This window comes from Amblyomma mixtum, chromosome 6, assembly GCF_055824585.1.
Source record: "Amblyomma mixtum isolate Tamu chromosome 6, ASM5582458v1, whole genome shotgun sequence".
Classification (NCBI taxonomy): domain Eukaryota; kingdom Metazoa; phylum Arthropoda; class Arachnida; order Ixodida; family Ixodidae; genus Amblyomma; species Amblyomma mixtum.
In genome coordinates, this window is record NC_143017.1 from 85,209,909 (window position 1) to 85,229,690 (window position 19,782).

At 43.7% G+C, this 19,782-nt stretch overlaps 1 protein-coding gene across 2 annotated transcripts in view; it reads left to right on the top strand.

Moving 5' to 3' along the window:
- LOC149339582 (neural cell adhesion molecule 2-like) overlaps window positions 1–19,782 on the top strand; it is a 177,177-nt gene that overhangs the window by 68,501 nt on the left and 88,894 nt on the right. For both annotated transcript variants that reach the window (XR_016283532.1, XM_089548287.1), the window contains exon 2: window positions 14,260–14,595. Coding sequence is in view for 1 of the 2 variants with exons in the window: in XM_089548287.1 (XP_089404413.1) it covers window positions 14,260–14,595 (336 nt within the window). In the remaining variant the exon portion in view is untranslated. The remainder of the gene's footprint in view (window positions 1–14,259; window positions 14,596–19,782) is intronic.

Below are 19,782 nucleotides of genomic sequence, written 5' to 3' on the forward strand. Positions count from 1 at the left end.
AAATAAACAACCCTTTTTATAATCTTTTCATCCTACATGAGGCTTGCCGTTGCAGATGATACTCCAAAATCGTTAATGAAAATAACAATTTCGTACCGCGCAGGAGTCTAGGATTTGCTGCGATTGCCTTCTACTCTAGAGTCGGCGGTTTGTCTTTTTTTCTTTCTTTGTTAATTTTCCTACGCATGTCCCTCCTTCACGGCCTATCGTCAGGTTGTAGTTCCAATAACGAAAAGTTTTCTTTTGTTTCTCTTCGTGTGTCGTACTTTGCATTTCTTTGAGGTAGCATTTCGTTCTTAAGCTAGTCTTCATGAACACCTGCGTCCGGGTCTTGTGCGTGGTCCATAATGCTTACGTAGGTCGACGTTATTTTATCTGCACCTTTAGACGTTATGCAACCATCGTGGAAACTTTAAGACGGAGCTTTCTTTTGACCTTAGTTTCTTTCAAGAAAAGTGTGCAGTGTCAAAACGTTTCTTTTGCCCTCTTAAGTTCAGTATTGCGAATGCAACAGAAAACCCCAATTCAGCGCTCTTGCCGTTAAGTGGCAAAGGAAAGTTAAGCCCACACCTAAGCTGAATCCCAACTCATACCGAGCAGAACTCAGAACGGCATTCGGCTGAAAGTGTCTAATAAGCGATTGTTATTTTTAGCGTCGACACGCAACAATTTTTCACTTTTCTGAGTGTGAAAACATTAGCCTCTGTACAGAAGTAATTTAAAAGGAATTGCACAAAGCGGTAAAGTGGGCTTTCACCTCATATATACCCGTAGTTATGTTTTCTAAAATGCCGAGCTAGTGGTTCATAGCATTTTTGCAGCAGCATTAGGCTTCTCAAGGTGTATTTCCTTTGGCTCTTAGAGAGCAAAAAAAAACGAAATACATTTCGACCTTTAGCAGAGGAATTAAAATAGTTGTGACCTACATAACCGTACCCCAACAAAAATACGCGAAGCATATTCTAAAGTTCAAAACTGCGGCTGTGCCCGTTATTCGCTATTCATTACTTATCTGCTTGGCTCCAGATCCTTTACCACTGCTCTGACGTTCTCGGAATACGGACAGCCGTTAAGATATCAAACAACACCAGTCTGAGATTGCGCCCGACTCACTGAATCGTTCACATCAAACCCGGCGTGAGACGATAAAAAAGGGCGCACGCCGCCGCTTCGTCAGTCGCCTTCGCGAATAAATTCCGCCACGAACCTGTCGAGGAATAAAACACCGAGCCTGCGTCCCAAAAGCCGTCTACGTTGCATGTCTTTCCTTTCGGTCTTCATTCCCTACTCTAACGTTTCAGAAGCGTAAAGAGGCCCTGCAGACTATTTTTTTACTTTCTCCTTGACGAAACTGGTCATAAGATGTGTTTTTATCTTTCCGGCGTGAAGTGAAGGTAGCGGGCACGATAAAAGAAAAAATCTTTCAAGAAACGAACATCCTCGAGACATTTCGGTCCGAAAGTTTGCTGCTGACTCCGTTTTCCCAACCTTTAATCTTTGACGTCTGGGAGGGCTCTATTTTTTTTCGCTTCAATTCGCCGCGCTGGGTTCGTTCGTGCCGCCTACCGCCAAGCCTTAATCTTGCTTCACTCCGCTCTCCGGCGGCTCCGAACACACAGCTAAGCAAACAAAATGCTTAGCCATGCGGGGGATCTAAGCGGGGCGGCTGCTACCGCGGACCATCCATGCCCGAGGTGTAGGCTTGGGGAAAAGTGAAATAAAGACGCGCAAACCAACAAAAAAAAACAAACAAAAAGACTCTACAATACGTTATTTCTTTCATCTTGCTACCAGGAGAAAACAAGCCTGGCCACCTGGAAAGTGCAGCCACAAGTTTCGTTAATGTTTATTCTAGGCTTTTATTTCGCTATAAATGGTCCGAGCACCCGGCCCGCATTTGGTTCTACTTAGGGCAAACCATTTTGGCCGCCAGCTCCATACGTGCGTACCTTTGCCGTGCTTTTAGCTTGTTCTTATGGTATTTACTTTTAATTTTGTTTTGTGCAAGCATCACTGCAAAGCTTCGCTTAAGGGTCAGTCCAGACTGTGTGTGAACTTCGTGCCTCGCCTTTTGTTTTCAATTGAGAGACTTTCAAATTTTCTTGCATTCATTCTTCCCAGGAAAGTCGGATAGAGTAAGAGAAATGTGGGCATTCAAAACGGTTTTCAAAAAAAAACACCGCGGCAACGAAGCGAGACACTTGTTCCAGATGCTTTCGTGCAGATACAAGAAGGAGTTCACGCTAGGCTGCCCTTCTTTTCACGGGAACAGTGCGGTCCCAAGCCTCGTTTCCCGGGGGTGTTCTAAACTTTCTTCTTTGGGCCGGTCCTATTGTTCCAGCGAGAATATTGTTGGCGTTATCTGAGGGCTTCGACTTTTCGGAAGTTTGAACAAATCGCAGTCTGCAAGGCTGCCTCGATGGCAAAAGAATATTATATAAAGCAGACAGGGACAGTTTTTGAGGTCACTAAACCGTTTCAAAGCACCGAACTAGTGGTTTGAAGGACTTTTTTGGTCGCTTACGTGATAGGCATACGACATTCACAACTTCACGAAAAGATGTGGAAATGCCCTTGCACAAGTGAGGCATGTCATGTGTTCAGTTTGGGCAAGTAAGTTTTTCTTAAAGAATGAAAAGTTCAGGCGAAGCTTATGTAGAAGAGGTAAAATTGTCAAAGAATTGCGCCAGGAGGATAAAGAATTTTTTTATCATGCATTCTGAACTTATTTAGAAAAGTTTTAAAGCCTCTTATTTCAATATTGCAGTCATCATCTTCGTGTAAACTAATTTTTTACTCGCCTCTATCAGAGGAAAACAAGGCTGAAAGATAAAAACAGGATGGAATCTGAGGCGACATGTGTCCTAAGAGAGTTTGCTAAAATTTAACCAGCCATCGAGCTCAACAGAAAATTCCCCGCTTCGTATATCCTGTAATAAGAGAGTAATTACTCATTGGCATCCACCCAAGCGCATCGTATATCCTGCCGGCAGTGGATTTCAATATGTGTAAAGATTCCGAATGGTTTTGGGGTATTCCAAACATGTGTCAAGTTTAGCACCAAAGCTGCGGCGTGAAGATAAATGTGAATATTACAAAGTCACTCTACTATTTTAACTTGTCTGTTGCATCATCTCTACCAAAGCAAAAGAACCCAGGGTGGCGTAAATAAATCCGGAGCCTTCCACTACAGCGTACATCATAGTCCATATGTCGTTTCGGGGCATTGAACCTCACATTTGCCATTTACGAGGGCAGCGATAATCCCTGCTAACACATTTGCACCGTAAAAATTTTGTTTCTTTGTTGTTTTATCGATGACTGTGGCATAAACCTTTTATGCGAAGCAACAGCTAAAATGTTACTTCTTTTCCCTACTACGTCATCTTTGTGTGTGTTGTGTTGGGTTTTATGGCACATAGACAGCTGAGGCCATCACGCGACAAACGCAAGTTTTAATATGATCCTGCTTTTACTAAGCGCTGTAAGAAGGGGCACTTTGATCTTCGTAACATATAAGTCATACGCTTTCTCTCATTTGCTTTTGTTAGAATGACTTACTGAATGAGTCCAGTCCACGAACGATGTTTACGAAGAATAAATGTTAGTTGACAGTAGTGCACTGTACACTTAAAAAGGCATTATTTCAGTCCCTTCAGAAAGGCGCAGAGAAGCTCAGAATTTGCAACTACACAGTCTAAGAATTGCTTGCGACCGTCAGGTTAATAAGAATAAAAATCTCCTCCCTCTGCAGTTGCAAATAAAGATACTTTTTTCGTGACACCATCTTTATACTTCGTTATGCAGTGTTAGTTAGTGTCTACGTTTCTGCGTCTTGAAAACGTAGGTCACGTGTGGGGCAACAAAATGTTCGCAAGAACATTTATGATGGGAGTGTTTACACGAGTTAATTGAGTTCGTACTTCGTTGAACCGCATTCTCCTTAGGTATGGCGTAGAAATTACTGGACTGTAACAATGCATAAGAATGACTACCGTACTGGAAAATTTTGTCTTTTTCTTCTTAACTTCAAAGGGTACCAAAGGGCACTTCACCTAAATTTTTACTCATTTCATGCTTGCCCACTTTCTGGATAATTGTAAACCTCTCGTGAAGCTCCTATTTTACACGGTGCACTGAAATGATATTCAGACACCAGAGTAGCTTTCTGATAAGGAAAACACATCTTGAGACACCTTTTATTAAGCCCTGAACACGAGAAGGTACGTTTCTATACATTTCACATACTGACGAGAAGTTATAGAACACTTAATACTTAGGTCTTCAAGAATTTCACAGATAAGACATTCTCACTTTAGCAGTGATCGCTTAGTCAGCGTTCCCGTTACAACTCTGCGAAAAGTAAGGTGGCGTCCGCAGTAGTCGTTGCTATACGCTGCAAAAAATCTACAACAGGGAAGCGGAAGAGAATAATTTCAACAACATCCCCGCCATCACAACCATTCGCTCATCTTTCTGGCCCGATTTAAATATCTCTCATTTTACTGCGTTCACAGTTTGAGAACAGTAACCTTAGTACTAAGAGCTTCACTGCTCAAGGTCGTCTTTACTTAACAAAGTAGTTAGTTTATGCATGCTATGCGCATCATGAACACTCTAAAAGTTGGTCCCTCACCATTATTTTGTCGTTAGACGTCAGTATACTGTTATAGAGGTCCGGTAAGGAAGAATGGGCGTGTGAACGAGTGGGCGTGTGAACAGCATCGTGGCACGGTTGCTTGACAGCATGCGTTTGTTCATGCAGATAGCGGGATATCTTCAGATCTACGTGGCATCTACCGCTCCAACAGACATCACTTGGATTGCACCTGCACCGTACGGCTGTTATGCTGACCTGGCTTCATATGACCCGTCCTGGCAACCCTCTTGGACCGTGGCTCCTTCGCAGAAGTTCAGCTCATCGCCAACGACATCACCATTTCCTGTGGATATAAACGAACGCCAGCGGCCCGCGCCTTCCAGTGGGCGTGTGAACAGCATCGTGGCACGGTTGCTTGACAGCATGCGTTTGTTCATGCAGATAGCGGGATATCTTCAGATCTACGTGGCATCTACCGCTCCAACAGACATCACTTGGATTGCACCTGCACCGTACGGCTGTTATGCTGACCTGGCTTCATATGACCCGTCCTGGCAACCCTCTTGGACCGTGGCTCCTTCGCAGAAGTTCAGCTCATCGCCAACGACATCACCATTTCCTGTGGATATAAACGAACGCCAGCGGCCCGCGCCTTCCAGTGGGCGTGTGAACAGCATCGTGGCACGGTTGCTTGACAGCATGCGTTTGTTCATGCAGATAGCGGGATATCTTCAGATCTACGTGGCATCTACCGCTCCAACAGACATCACTTGGATTGCACCTGCACCGTACGGCTGTTAAGCTGACCTGGCTTCATATGACCCGTCCTGGCAACCCTCTTGGACCGTGGCTCCTTCGCAGAAGTTCAGCTCATCGCCAACGACATCACCATTTCGTGTGGATATAAACGAACGCCAGCGGCCCGCGCCTTCCAGTGGGCGTGTGAACAGCATCGTGGCACGGTTGCTTGACAGCATGCGTTTGTTCATGCAGGTTAGTAATGACGTTCCTATGTTTGCAAAGAAATCTAGCAATGTTTGTCTTGTGCTGTTCCCACGCCCACAAGTGCTATTAGGTTTGCTTGTGCAGTCATTTGATGTGTGTGCTCAGCTGGTTCTGCAGTCGGGTGATGTCGAACTTAACCCTGGCCCTGGTACGCGTTCTAAGAACAGTGAAACGGATGACTCTGTACAGGAAAAGCTTAATGACGTGTTAACTTTATTACAGAGCGTTAACTCACGCACTGCTAGAATGGAAACCGAACAGTCACGATTAATTGCTTCCATATATGAAATAAAAGAAAATCAGGAATCTATGAAAAAGAATATCTCCGATATCGATGCGAGGCTGTCGGCAGTTGAACTTCAAGCGTCTGCTTCTGACGAGGCTAAACAAGAGCTGCTGACCCTGCGCGAACTCGCTGATAACCTGATTAGCGAGAATGCCAAATTGCGGCTTAGTCAGTCACAGCTTGAAGACAGGCAGCGAAGAGACAATTTATTGTTTTTTGGCTTACGTGACAGTCCAACGGAAACATGGGAAGGAACGGAAGACAAGCTTTTGAGCGTTATCTCTAACTGCTTCAGTCCGGCGCTTACGAAGGATGCGTTTGAACGTACTCATAGGATTGGTACATTTGCGGATGATAAATGTCGCCCGGTCATCGTGAAGTTCTGCTCCTTTAAAACAAAGCAACAAATTCTATCCCAGTCAGCCAAACTTAAAGATGAAGGTATCACCGTAAGTGAAGATTACTCGTTAGAAACGCGTCAGGCCAGGAAAAAGCTGCTTCAGTTCGCTAAAGGTCAGGACTCGTTTTACAAGCTTAGGTACAACAAACTGTACATTAAGAACAAATGCTACAGTTATAACCCTGCTCGCGACTGCGTTTTCATGGAGGCTAATCTTCGGGCATCAGCAACTTTTCTTGATAGTAACTCGAGTCACGGTAGCGCTGCTTCGTCACATGCTGAGCAGACTGATCGATTGTCTCCTTCGCCAGTCCACAATCAGCAGTCAAATCACGGTACCTCTGGCTCGACCTACGCGCCGTAGGGCTGCGCGAGGGGCAGTGGGCCGGTGTCCGATACTGGCAACTCGCTTTCTTTTCTTTTTTCCAACATACGAAGCTTACTACCCAAGCGGGATGAACTTAATCCTATCATTGATTCGTGTGATGCTGATGTCGTCTTACTAACCGAAACATGGCTTTCTTCCAAGATAGCGGACATTGAACTATTTGACTGTAAAAAACGCTATAACGTGTTTAGATCTGACAGAAGTGAGAGATCTGGAGGAGGTGTTTTAATAGCTGTCGTGGATAACTTTGTAGCAACGCCTATTAATATTCCAACTAGCCTGGAACTGGTTTGGGTGGAACTTAGTGTACGTTTTAAGAGAATGATTTTGGGTATATGTTACCGTCCGCCGTCCTCGAGCCCAACATTCGTTGATGAACTGCATGATTCCCTTAACATGATCACTGTACGATTTCCGAGTACACCTATTGTCTTAGCTGGCGACTTTAACTACCCTAGTATCGTGTGGACTAATACATCACCTTATCTCAGCTCTTTTTCTACGGAGTGTAAAAAGTTTTTGTCAACTTGTATGGATTTCAATCTTTCGCAGTTAGTCTCTAAACCTACTCGAACTACTTTATCCTCATCGAATGTTTTAGATCTTGTTCTAACTAACGTGCCTGATCTTATCCCTTCGATTTTTTACCTACCTGGTCTCAGTGATCATTCTTTGCTCCATTTTGATGTACAAATTCCTGTATCTATCCGAGTTGGTCAGACTAAACAAATTAGAGATTATAAACGGGCTGACTTTAACGCTATTAACTGCGAACTAGCTCGTTTTTTGGACGATTACTTACCAGGCTTTTCACAGCGTTCTGTTTACACTAACTGGGATTTGTTCAAGGATATCGTTGAACATCTCATTAACACTTTTGTACCATTAAGATCTCTGAAGTGCGATCGGGAATCACCCTGGTTTAATAATGTTTTAAAAAGACTCTGCAATAAAAAGAAGCGCTTGTTCCGCTCTGCGAAGTTGTTGAATTCTAAACAACGATGGGAGGCCTACTTTTCCGCAGCTGCAGAGTACAAAGGTGCGCTAAAAAACGCAAAGGACACATTTTTTAACCACACCCTGCCTGCTATGCTGGTCAATAATCCTAAACAATTTTGGAATGTAGTTAACAAGAAAGACGCTTCCACAATTCTACTTACTTCTTCTGATGGCGTTGCCTTTCCTCCATACGAATGTTCTTCCGTTCTAAACAATACATTTGCTGCGGCATTTTCTAGCAATGTTTCTCTTGTTCATCGCGTGTACCCTGTTTTTGATGCTCTTCCTATGGATCCAGTTGAATTCGACGCGTCAGGCATCCAGTGCATCATAGAAAATCTTAAGGTTCCCTCTTCCTGCGGTGTTGACAACATTAATTCGAAGTTTTTAATTAATACAAAGTTCTATTGTTCCATAATTCTTACTAAATTGTTTGAACAGTCTCTTGTAACAGGTTGTATTCCCAATGATTGGAAAATTGGGAAGGTGATTCCACTGCATAAGTCCGGAAATAAACATTCTCCTGATAACTTTAGACCTATATCGCTCACTAGTATTCCGTGCAAGATCATGGAACACGTCATATATTCTCATCTCATCTCTTTTTTAGAATCTAACTCCTTTTTCAGCATTGCCCAGAATGGTTTTCGTAAGTCTTTTTCATGCGAAACTCAGCTAATATGTTTCACACATGACCTTCATCGCATCCTTGACCACGGGTCTCAGGCAGACTGCATATTTTTGGACTTCTCGAAAGCGTTTGACACTGTTTCGCATGAGCTTCTCTTTCTTAAATTAAGCAATCTTAACATAGACCCTAATGTCCTTGCATGGCTACAATGCTTTCTTTCTAACCGTTCACAATTCGTAACAGCGAACAATATAAACTCGCATTCTTTGCCTGTCCGTTCCGGAGTGCCTCAGGGGTCAGTTCTTGGGCCCCTCCTTTTTCTCATCTATATAAATGACTTACCGGCTAACATTTCTTCTTCAATTAATCTTTTTGCCGATGATTGTGTTATTTACCGCGAAATTAAAGATGATAATGATGTCTGTTGTCTTCAATCCGATATTAACAAGATTCTTGACTGGTGTTTTATTTGGAACATGCAACTAAACATTAATAAGTGTAAACATGTACGCATTTCTCGTCTCTCTAATGCCCCTTCCTCTTATCACATTAACAACGTGTCTCTCGAAACCGTGTCATGTTATAAATATCTGGGTGTTTACGTTTCTTGTAACCTGTCTTGGAAAACTCACGTTGAATACATAATAAATAACGCTGATCGCATGCTTGGGTACCTTCGCAGAAATTTCTCACGTTCATCTAGTTCAATAAAATTATTACTTTATAAAACATTGGTACGGTCCAAGTTAGAATATGCAGCATCTGTCTGGAGCCCTGGCATCGATTCACTTGTTTCAGATTTGGAATCTGTGCAGAACCGCGCATGCCGTTTCATTTTTTCTAATTATCACCGAACAAGCAGTGTAACCGCCATGAAATCAAGTTTGTCCCTACCACTTCTTTCCCACCGCAGATCAATAGCCTCATTGTGTCTTTTTCATAAAATTTACCACAACAGCTTTCTCAACCCTAAGTTACTGTCAAGACCATGTTACATATCAGCACGCGTTGATCACCGTCATAAAGTTGGAATCCCATCTTGTCACACCAAATGTTTTCATGACTCATTCATACCTCGAACTTGTGCCAGCTGGAATCACCTTCCCCACGACATCGCAGGTATTTCTGATAACAATGCATTTCGTCAAGTCCTTAATGTTTCTTTCTGAGTATGTGTCGTTTATTACTGTATAAAAATTGCCTTTCACTGTCTACACACTCTTTTAATATATCCCTACTGCATTCTAATCTTATTGCCTTCCTGTGTTTTCAATTTGTCATGTATTCCTGGTTTATTTTTGTTTTCTCTTGTTGTTGCTGTTTAGACTGAAAATTTTATGTATTCCCACTCCCCTCTGTAATGCCTTCGGGCCCTGAGGGTACAATAAATAAATAAATAAATAAATAAATATAGCCGGCAGCTGTCGGAAGCAGATCGAACTAAAAGTGACTGGAATTGCTTGAATATTTATTCGCTGTCAGAAAGGTATACGCCCTTCTTATTGCTCTCGCCGTCTTCCCCATCACAATACACGAGAGGGTTTTTGTTGTTTTCCTCTCCAACATACTGCCCGCTACTCTAGCTCTGCATGACCTCTTCGGAACACATGTTGACACTGATAGATTAAAGGTCTCTGGACAGTGTATGCAATGGGTAGTCATATAAGAAATGCCATGTGTTTTCTTGCATAGCACAAAAAAGAAAAGCTAATATTGACATCAGGCTTAGTGCATCCTAGGGGAGACTTTCAGTTTCGGTTGAGCGTGTTTTTTTAGCAGTGTGTAATAGTGAATGGAACTTGTTATGAAGAGAATCTGGGAAAGCGCATTTAATGTTTGATTTTTCGTGTAAGGTCTTCATTTTTGAATAATAACAATTTACTTCAAAATTTCATCAAATCCTAGTACCAATTTTTCCTGAATGAAGGGTCCTGTGATTTCTGAAAGCACCTGTATACAACTTCGCTTGATGTCGTTACCTTTTATTGTAATTTACAGTAACATTGCTCAAAATATTACTCGAAAAAGTTATTTTTGCAGCTCGCAACAGTTTATTTTGCAACACTGTACTCACAGGTCATGCATCTTAACGATGGAGGAGAATATATGGTCTAGATGGCTTGATATCATGTCCAGCTGTCAACGGGTTTTTGCTTGTTCTCCTTTTTTTTTGTTCTTTCTTATGTTTACTCTCGTATTTGGTGCCGGAAAAATGCAATGTAGGAAGGTAATTTAAATAATAAAGCTGCTTATTTAACGCAGTAGTAATCTTCATGCTTGTCCTTTTAAATAACGGCACCAACCGGTAATCTTAATCGGTGTGCACAGTCTGCTTGCTTTGGTGATTATGACTGCATCCTGTCTGCTTGAATCTCGCTTAATGTTTGCTCAAAATTCCGTCCTACTCCTGTAGCGGATCAATATTTCATATCTGCCTTAACGCAACGCAACGTTATTGCAAACTGACTACCTCATAACTAGCCGTTCAACCTTTCCCAGATAACATAAAGGTTAATATTGGGCCCCTGTGTTAAGTGTGCAGAGCTTTGGAGCGAAACCACAAAAGCACCAGCCCTGGTGCGCAGTCGGGCATGGCCTGCTCGTGGGCGAAAGATCATGGCGACAAGACGGAAACTATTTCCGTCAATCCGGACGACCGGTGCTCGTCAATTCGCTTCTCTTAAGAAGCAAAATGTCAAACTTGAAAGACACACGTGCACAGAAATTCTGCATAAGCGCATCTTTTAAGGTGAGAGTAGTTTATGAATGCAATTACTAGCTTATTGTAAGATGAAACCATAACAGTCATTATGTCCGCAGATCCCTCCTCGGGAAGCTAGGAGTTTTCTGACAAGTAGATTCAAAAACGCACCCCAGTCGTTTCATAGTTCAGTCTTAACAACTCGGTGCTAGCGGAGGACAGACATCAAAAGGAAGATTTTGCAATGTATCAGAAGATTGTACCATTCACATCAATAAGTTCATGAGAGTGCCTTGTAATAAGCCAGTGTAGACGCTCATTTATTTAAAAAAAAAATAGGTGCCCAATCGTTTCCTATAACAGTCTTAGTTATCCTGCGCTAACGTAGGACAAAATCTGAAAGCATGATTTCGCGATGTCAGTGCTTGTCAAACTACCCGAGGTAGCGGAAATCAAACGGGAGCCCTCCACCATGGCGACTGTTCTGTTCGCGCCTTCACTCCCTCTTTCATCCCTTTCGTCGCGGCGTGGCTTGGGTGTTGACGGGAGTGAGGCACTTGCTGTTGTGTACCTTCATCAGCCGAGCTCAGCCGCTGAGGGCCAGAACCAGAGAGCCACTGCGGCGTATTCAAAAGGAAGAAGTGAAAAGGCGAGGGAGAGAGAGAGAATGAATTAAGTATAGACCAATACAACGAACAGTCGGAGGCGTGGGTGCATGAACCGGAATAAATGTGGCATCCATTTGCCCTCGGGAGACAGATATCTCCCCTTTACATTCGCTGGCACACTATACAAGCACTTATTCTACTCATTCGTATACGTATTCAGTAAAGCACTTCTTAATACCTATAGAGAAACTGCTGCTGTTAAGTATGCACGCCGTGGCAAAGCAGGTTTTGCAAACTAGACATTTCGACAGAATTGCCTGTCTGGTTGGGTTTGGTAGCTTATGCTAAGATCTACCACGTCTAATTCAAAGCAGGGTTTGCATCGCTCCACCAGATGGTGCACGTCAAGCATGAATAAAATATTCTGGCCATGCCATAGTCCATTCAAAGACGTGCTGTGAGCACTGTTTGCTTGTCTCATATGCAGGTGACTTTGCGAACGAAGCTGTAAGTGAGCTCCTTTATTTATCTGCAGTTATTAAACGGCGAAAGCTCATTGGAATTCCTTTGACCAGTGGTCATTGTTTTTCCACGCGAGAAATTTATCCTCCGCGCCGAAGGAAGAATATGGTTCACACAGGATGAGCTTGTTTCGATTCGCTTGTTTCAGGTTTCAGTTATTCCCGTTCCATTATTCCGTTTTGATTTCTTTACTGTACGAAGGAAGGTGATAAAAGAAGCTCAAATATTACAGGGTGAAAAGTAGCCGTCAAGTATTAGCGCATGTTCTCAAAGAGCAAACAATTTAAGAACACTCAAGCATACATTCTTCTTTTTTATACCTATTGCAGTCGCTTAATTGCCCACAGGATGTAACTGAAAGAGATTGTTCGTATTGTTAATCAGTGAAGCAAAGAAGATCGCTAAACTACTGTTAACGGTATTGAAAAGCTGATTTGCTTTTCGTTTACCTTGCTTCCGGAAGCACAGACTATTGTCAGTAAACTTCACGATTAAAGGAACAATAAAGGCATATTAGAGAAACAGTGGTAAGGGCTGGGGTGCATGTCACAAAAGGTGCAATACAAAATCCATTCCTTGGGTTCATTATTTTGCAACATCTGCTTTATGGGCGTTTTTAAATTGCGCTTCTAGATTTTTTGCCCTAGTTACACAGCGAATCAAGAAAATAATGAAACTGCGAGGTACATCTTTGCTGTGAGTTCAGGGTACATCCTGACCACTTGGGTGCATTGAATTCGTTATTGAAATACGAGCATTCAGCAGTTTTTCTTTTTTCTATTTTTATAGCCAATGTCAATGACCGTACATACCTTTGAATGTGGACCACAGCATGACGTTCAGTTCTTGTTTTCTCACAAAAAGTCCGCAGCCACCTGAAGCTTTGGCACTGCCAGAGAAAGGAGGGGGGGGGGGGGGGGGGTAAACAAAACGCTAAAACACAGGGTAAAGGTTCTTTTCCATTTGCACGCTTCCTTTGTTTGTATTTTAAAATTATGGGACCTAAACTAAAAACTGTTGCTCTCCGTAAACAACAGTATAAGTACGCAGCAGTAGAGCCCAGTCGACAATTGTGTACGCTACAGAAATGGTTCCCAAAATATAACGATTCTGTGTACACAGGAACGCAAAACAGTACAGGTGCACAGTAGTAGCACTGATAAAGTGCTCCTAGATTGAGCGTGTATACTGCGCAATAGCGCTGTTAGCAGCAAGGCGAGTGTTCCGTGCACAGTACAACACTAGGCAACAAACACAAACAAGATTGTTGCGTACGCAAGCATATGCTGGACTTCACAAGTACCCAGCAGTAGCTATGAGTAGGCATCAGCACACAATAGCACGGGTATGCTCAGTACAACTGCTCCATAACCAGCCATACACAAGAGTACAAGAACGCAGCAAATGCTCAGACTAGAGCACAGTACGCTTCAGTATAGGTACACAGGATGAGAGCACTCGGTGCGCATCTCTGGACAACAGCACAAGCGCATGGCACAGTTGCTGGGCAGACGAGTGCTCAAAACGGGAAGTACCTTGTAAAGTTGGGAGTAGATAACCGTATACGAGAAGACCGGTGTATTCAACATAAGCACGCCGTGCACAGCACCACACCGGTACCCAAGAGTACTGTCGTCCACACGCCTGTCTAGAGCGGTCAAGCGGCCCGCTTTCTTTTACGTATGTGACATTAACCACTCCCTGGTTGGCCTGATGTAGATAATAAAGACTTGAGGAGTTAAACATGACACCTGCCAATGTGCATGCGTGATGCGATCTCGTTTCGAGCCCTATGCCACTCGTAAATGACGCGAATATACTCCCCAGTGCACTTTCGAGATATGTAAAAAGGCCTATAGACGACTGTGTAACTATCCAGAAGGAGCGCCCAAAAGGCAAAGGCACACCTACAACCGACGCGTGCGCTTTCTGCAACGAAGTAGAAGAAAGTACAAGCGCACAAGAGTGCGCACGAATACAGAGAGTCCTCAACAGTCCCAGACACACGACAAGACACCCAACAAAATGTTCGCCTGAGTCGCGTGCAATGCAATGTTATTTTTTATTCACGTAATTTCGTATGTGTGAGCGAATATTTTCCTCTCTGTTCTGTTTGCAGCCTCGATTGTGTACACGGCCGTGGCCGGTGGCAAAGTGGCGCTGCCGTGCGACATCAGCCCTCCGTCTCCGGACGACTCGGTGACGCTGGTGCTGTGGTACAAGGACGAGAGCCTGGCGCCCATCTTCACGCTGGACTCGCGGCGGGCGCACGTGGACCAGGCGCGCCAGTCGCCGGCGCCGGGCCTCGAACGGCGTCTACTCTTCGACATGGGCCACTCGCCGGCGCACCTGCAGATCGACCCAGTGCGGGACGGAGACGCCGGCGAGTACCGTTGCCGAGTGGACTTCCGTAAGGCTCGATCCATCAACACCGTCATAAACCTCAAAGTGATCGGTAAGTGATGCTTCGAACTGGTGAGGTGTACTGTGTAGGTTATATACTCCCAGACTGCTGACACTCTGCCGGCGCCACCATTTAAGCTGGCGCAGGCCTAGCGCCTTCTTCATTTCGGATTACCGCTGCTGTTCTGCGAGCCACGTCCCTGTAAACGGCTCTCTTGTTAGCGCTACGTTTTTCGGAGACAAACGCTGTTCAGAAAAAAATAACCATAAAATTTTAAAGTGTTCATGTGATGTTCCCATAAATTCAATCTCAGCGTTCCATGTGTTCATATGTATGTAAAAGGGGCGTGATCAGGTCACGATCACATGGCCGTGGTCAATATCGTGGTCATATTGGCTTGGGTCACATTACCTATTGTGAATTAACGTGCCAGATGGCAAGAAGATGCATGTTACACTAGGAGAACAATGGGTGACATGCTGCAAACAAATCTGCAGAGAGTTTCCTCGTTGTAGGAAAGCAATACGTCCTTCTACCAACGTTGCAATCTGATCCCATATTTTGCCATTGCAATGTTGCTCAACGCCATAACGCTAATTTTGGCGCCTACTCGGCTGTATGTCTCATTTATTTTGCTACAAGATGTGACGTAGCTTGTTATAGTGTCTTGTCCGGCGAACTGACCGAAACCTACTAACCGCGTACCTGAACTGCTTGTATTTTGCCGCTCCTGTTGCTCAAGAGCCGCCACATGACCTATTGCAGCTGTGGGCGCCCGTCAGGGGTGCATTCAGCCTTCCTTGTGTGGCTGCGTGCCCATGCTCTACACGGTGGTGAACAGGGAGGCAACGAAGTGAGCTAGAGTAAGGTACTAAATGCAGTACGGGAAAACTTAAGTGCAAAAACTAGCAGCGTTTGGAACGGCCTCTCTTGACTAACTTGCCCTATATCGGTTTGCAAGCCTTGTACAAATATAAAATATTAACACAAAAACAATTTATATATTTTTATATATTCTTATATAAATATAAACTATATATATAGTTTATCTGTATAAATCAAAATTTTACAAACATAAAGTGTGCTCTTCAGTACCCTATCTTCATCTCTGAACGCGACTGCGATTGAAGTTTTTGTAAGATTTACAGGATAGGAGCTTTGCCCCTCCCCCCTCCTTGTCACAAATTTGTGGGCAATTTTGGTGCAATAGCGACAGGATAGAACAATAGAAAGCTCTTTAAAGGTTTGCTCACAATGACGTTTTCAAATAGCGTTACATACGACGGCGGAATATTAAAGGGCTCTTTCCCTCAAAATTTCATTTCTCCCTCTGACGCACGAGTAGTCTTTAGGATATTTACCAAGCGTTTGAAATTATTTATTGAAGATTTCTATTTAAAGCTCCTGGTGGTCGTTGTTTACGTCATGAAGTACAAACGAAAAAGAAAAAATGGCCAAATGGAAGGCAACTGAACTGAAATAATTATTTAGTACCTAGTTTTCGGTCTTCGGGCGCTGATAACATTAAAAAAATTGAAAGTCATAATATGCAAGGTGTGCTGAGTTTCTAAAATGGCGGATTCGGAGTTATAGTTCGAGAAATCGAACTTGAAAAACGTACTTTCGAAATTTGGTTAGGATTGCTATTTAGCACTGTACATTTGTAAAATGTTATCACTGGAATATTTAACGCAAGAAGTATTTACTGAATTAATCTGTTTTATAATTTATAATAGGACGACGCTGTGACCGTGAAGGAACCCCGTGAAGTGGGGCCATTTGATCAATGCGCAAAGTTAAGCAGCTGGCGAATGCATATCTCGAACCACGTTGTTCACTTTCTATGTTGAAAGCATTCATTTTTGGAGAATAATTTTTTTGCGCTAAAATAGAAATTTGAAAATTTGATTTTAAAAAGTTTATTTAATAATTGTCCTGCAAATGCACTTTATCCAGAAAATACTCTTGCACTAGCCGTAGAATCCGCATGAACACATTTCTTAGGCGTGTCGTTTACGGCTTGAAAAATAAAAATATGTATAGAATAACTCGGCGACCTATTAGGATATATTCAAAGCAATTTTACCGCTACCGCCCCCGTGAGGTGTACAACAATAAAAACTTAAAAAATGTGCCACCATTTAAGACTTACAATGTCAAAGTGGAAGCTCTTCAACGCTGCTATTGGCTAGGTGTTTTCTGAACTTCCACCGAAGAGATTCGATTTCTGAGTAACCACTGCATAAAATCAAGTGTCTATGCGTATACAGCGTGCTAATGTTCGCCAGCTCTAACTGAACAATAAGTGCGCCCTTTTAGTCTATCATGATAGGCGGTCACTTTGTGGCGCGGCCCATAACTATTAGTTTGGTGAGCCTATTATACTTTCCATTGTTTTTGCTCCTCCCGTGTCTTTCATGACACGGCGCTTTTTCGCATCAAGTGAGCAGCCCACTTCTATTCAGACAGGTTCCACTGGCTCGCACTAATTGAGTGTATCATAATGCGGCAACGATGAGCACCTCGTCACTCCATTGTTTTTTTTTGTGACCCTTTGGGTTACCCTTCGAGCTATATAAATACCCATCAGTAGGAGCAGCGTTCGTTTAAAGGATCACTCGAAGCAAAGCTCCCCTTATGCTTCCAAATGGCACGCACTCTGGTTCTAAGTCCTGCATGTATATATATATATATATATATATATATATATATATATGTGTGTGTGTGTGTGTGTGTGTGTGTGTGTGTGTGTGTGTGTGTGTGTGTGTGTGTGTGTGTGTGTGTGTGTGTGTGTGTGTGTGTGTGTGTGTGTGTGTGTGTGTGTGTGTGTGTGTGTGTGTGTGTGTGTGTGTGTGTGTATATATATATGTAATAACGTGACAGTCTGTTGGCCTTGTCAATTAGGGGTGGGAGCCTCGTCAAGCTACTGAGTTTGTGGCTTTTTGCTCCTACCCTAGCATTTCTTTTCTGTTGTTTCAGGACAAAAATGCTGAATAAAGTTGATTGATTGAAGATCATTTGAGGGCACAGCATATTTGATTTACGCATGAGCGAATTTTCAATCGTGGAGCCCGTATTTGCGGATGCTCCATGTTACTGATGAATCGGGCATTGAACCGGACCTGCATGTTGAGAGCCCTTTTCCAGGAGGAGATAATATGTACGAGTTCACTCTGCGGCGCTCAGAGAACCGACCTGTGGATTTCTCTGTCAAAACAACATACCTCGGTGATCGTTTATAGCAGAATGCGATAAGGGTGGCGTACGGAGTGCAGAACAAAATACGAATGCACCGCAGCTAGGGCGAGAGACCGAATGGGAATCCGTACGCGGCGGACTGCATCTTTTATTAGCACCGGGAAGAGCGTAAAACTTACGACGTGCATGCTTCGAGAGACATATCTGGGCGTTGTCAGCAGGCGGACTCCTCCGTCGTGGTCTCCCTGTGTGTGTTCACGAAGAGATTCATGCGGGACAAGTTAATTAAGCTGGTGAGGGCGAGCGTACGCAATTCAGAATAAAATGCTGAGGAAGAAATGCGAAGAAAAATAAGAATACGAAAGGGAAAGGAGGTGATTAGAAGAGTGAAAGCCCGCATGTCGGACGGGAAGAGCGTGAGGGTATGTGTGCCGAATCCTCCTGTCTTGAACGATGCGGCCAGGCGTGGACATGGACGCCTGTTTCGTGATTTAGCCTGCTTTATACAGCGGCTTTGCTACAGGGTGTACTTTCCCGACCCCCCTCCTCTCCGGACACCGTCCATCCTGAGACTGGACTTCCCGTAATTGGCACGGTCACTGCCTGTCCGCTGTCTGGCGCTGTTTCTCTTCTCTTGTCTCGTGCTTTTTCTTCGCTCGATCGCTATTAACGCTAGGTTGCGAAGATTTTAAGCCGTTTGCTGAGGCGCATGTAGACAGAGGTGCTTTTTGTGACGCCTCTTTTTGTCGGAGTGCTGCCGTTGCTTACAAAAAGAAAGGCAAAGGAAGAATTATATCTTCTTTCTCAGAAAAAAAAGGAACTGCAAGGCACTGATTCATTTGGTTGTTTTGAAACCTTGTGCTGGCTGATGTGGACGCTCAGTACACTCGTATTGGCAGTCAAGCCATTTTACCATTTGCCTGTAGCAACGCTCGGTGCAGCTCCCGCTTTTTTTTTTTGGTATTCTTATAACTGTAAACCCCAGAAAAGCCAAAGCATTTTATCCAAGCTTTCGTAGTATTCCTCGACTTCCTCTTCTTCTAAATCTCTCTGATGCACGGATAATCTTTCCTACAACAAAAGCGGCCATGTAGGCTCTGCACGCCCTACGTTTATTTGCTGTTTCTCTTCTCTTGTCTCGTGCTTTTTCTTCGCTCGATCGCTATTAACGCTAGGTTGCGAAGATTTTAAGCCGTTTGCTGAGGCGCAAAGATATAAATGCTCTTTACTATCAACCGGGAAATTTCAGACAGGAGTTAGAATCATTTGGAGCTCTGCAGTGCACGGACAACACTGTGGGCGGAAAAAATACGCCGAGAAAGTCTAATAGAGCATTTATGTTTTAAGAAAACAACATAAAAATGCAAGATTTCTTCGTAGTACAGCTCGGCGAGGAAGAGGCGACCGAGGTTGCAGTAGTGAACCGCCCAGAAGCGGTAGATTCTCAAGCCCACTTTAATCCCATCACCCTCGTTGAGACGTTCTTCAGAAACTTTATTGGCCAGATTCTGAAAAATACAGCCACAGCTGTACTGGACTGGGGGTCCTAGATCATCCGGCAAGTAAACATTATGTACTTAGAGTCACTTACAAAACAACCTTCTTCCAACTCGCAGGCTCTAATTCTTGAAATGAGCAGTGAACTCGGCACGTAATGCTACTTTCGCACATGCAGTTCTCCTTATTTAGTTTATATGAAATACCTATGTAGAAACAAAATACACTGCTCTAAAACGTGGCCATTGGGCTTTCTGTAGTGAACTATCAATGATGATTAAGGACTCCGCATTGACGACAAAATCATTTGGCGGGCAGCGGCCCTCTATAAGAATAGCTGTGAAGCCGGTGAGAGTTCGCCAAATGATTGAGCCGACGGATGCTTGAATAAATAAAGCTAATCGCAGGCGATCAATGTTCAGGATTAGCCGGAAGCCTGCACTCCTCCTGTCTGGGCCCGTTGGGATCGGCCTGCTGTTGGCTGTTGGCCGCCTACATCTTCGCCAATGCTGCGCTCACCTTCCAAGGAAGACAGCGCGAGAG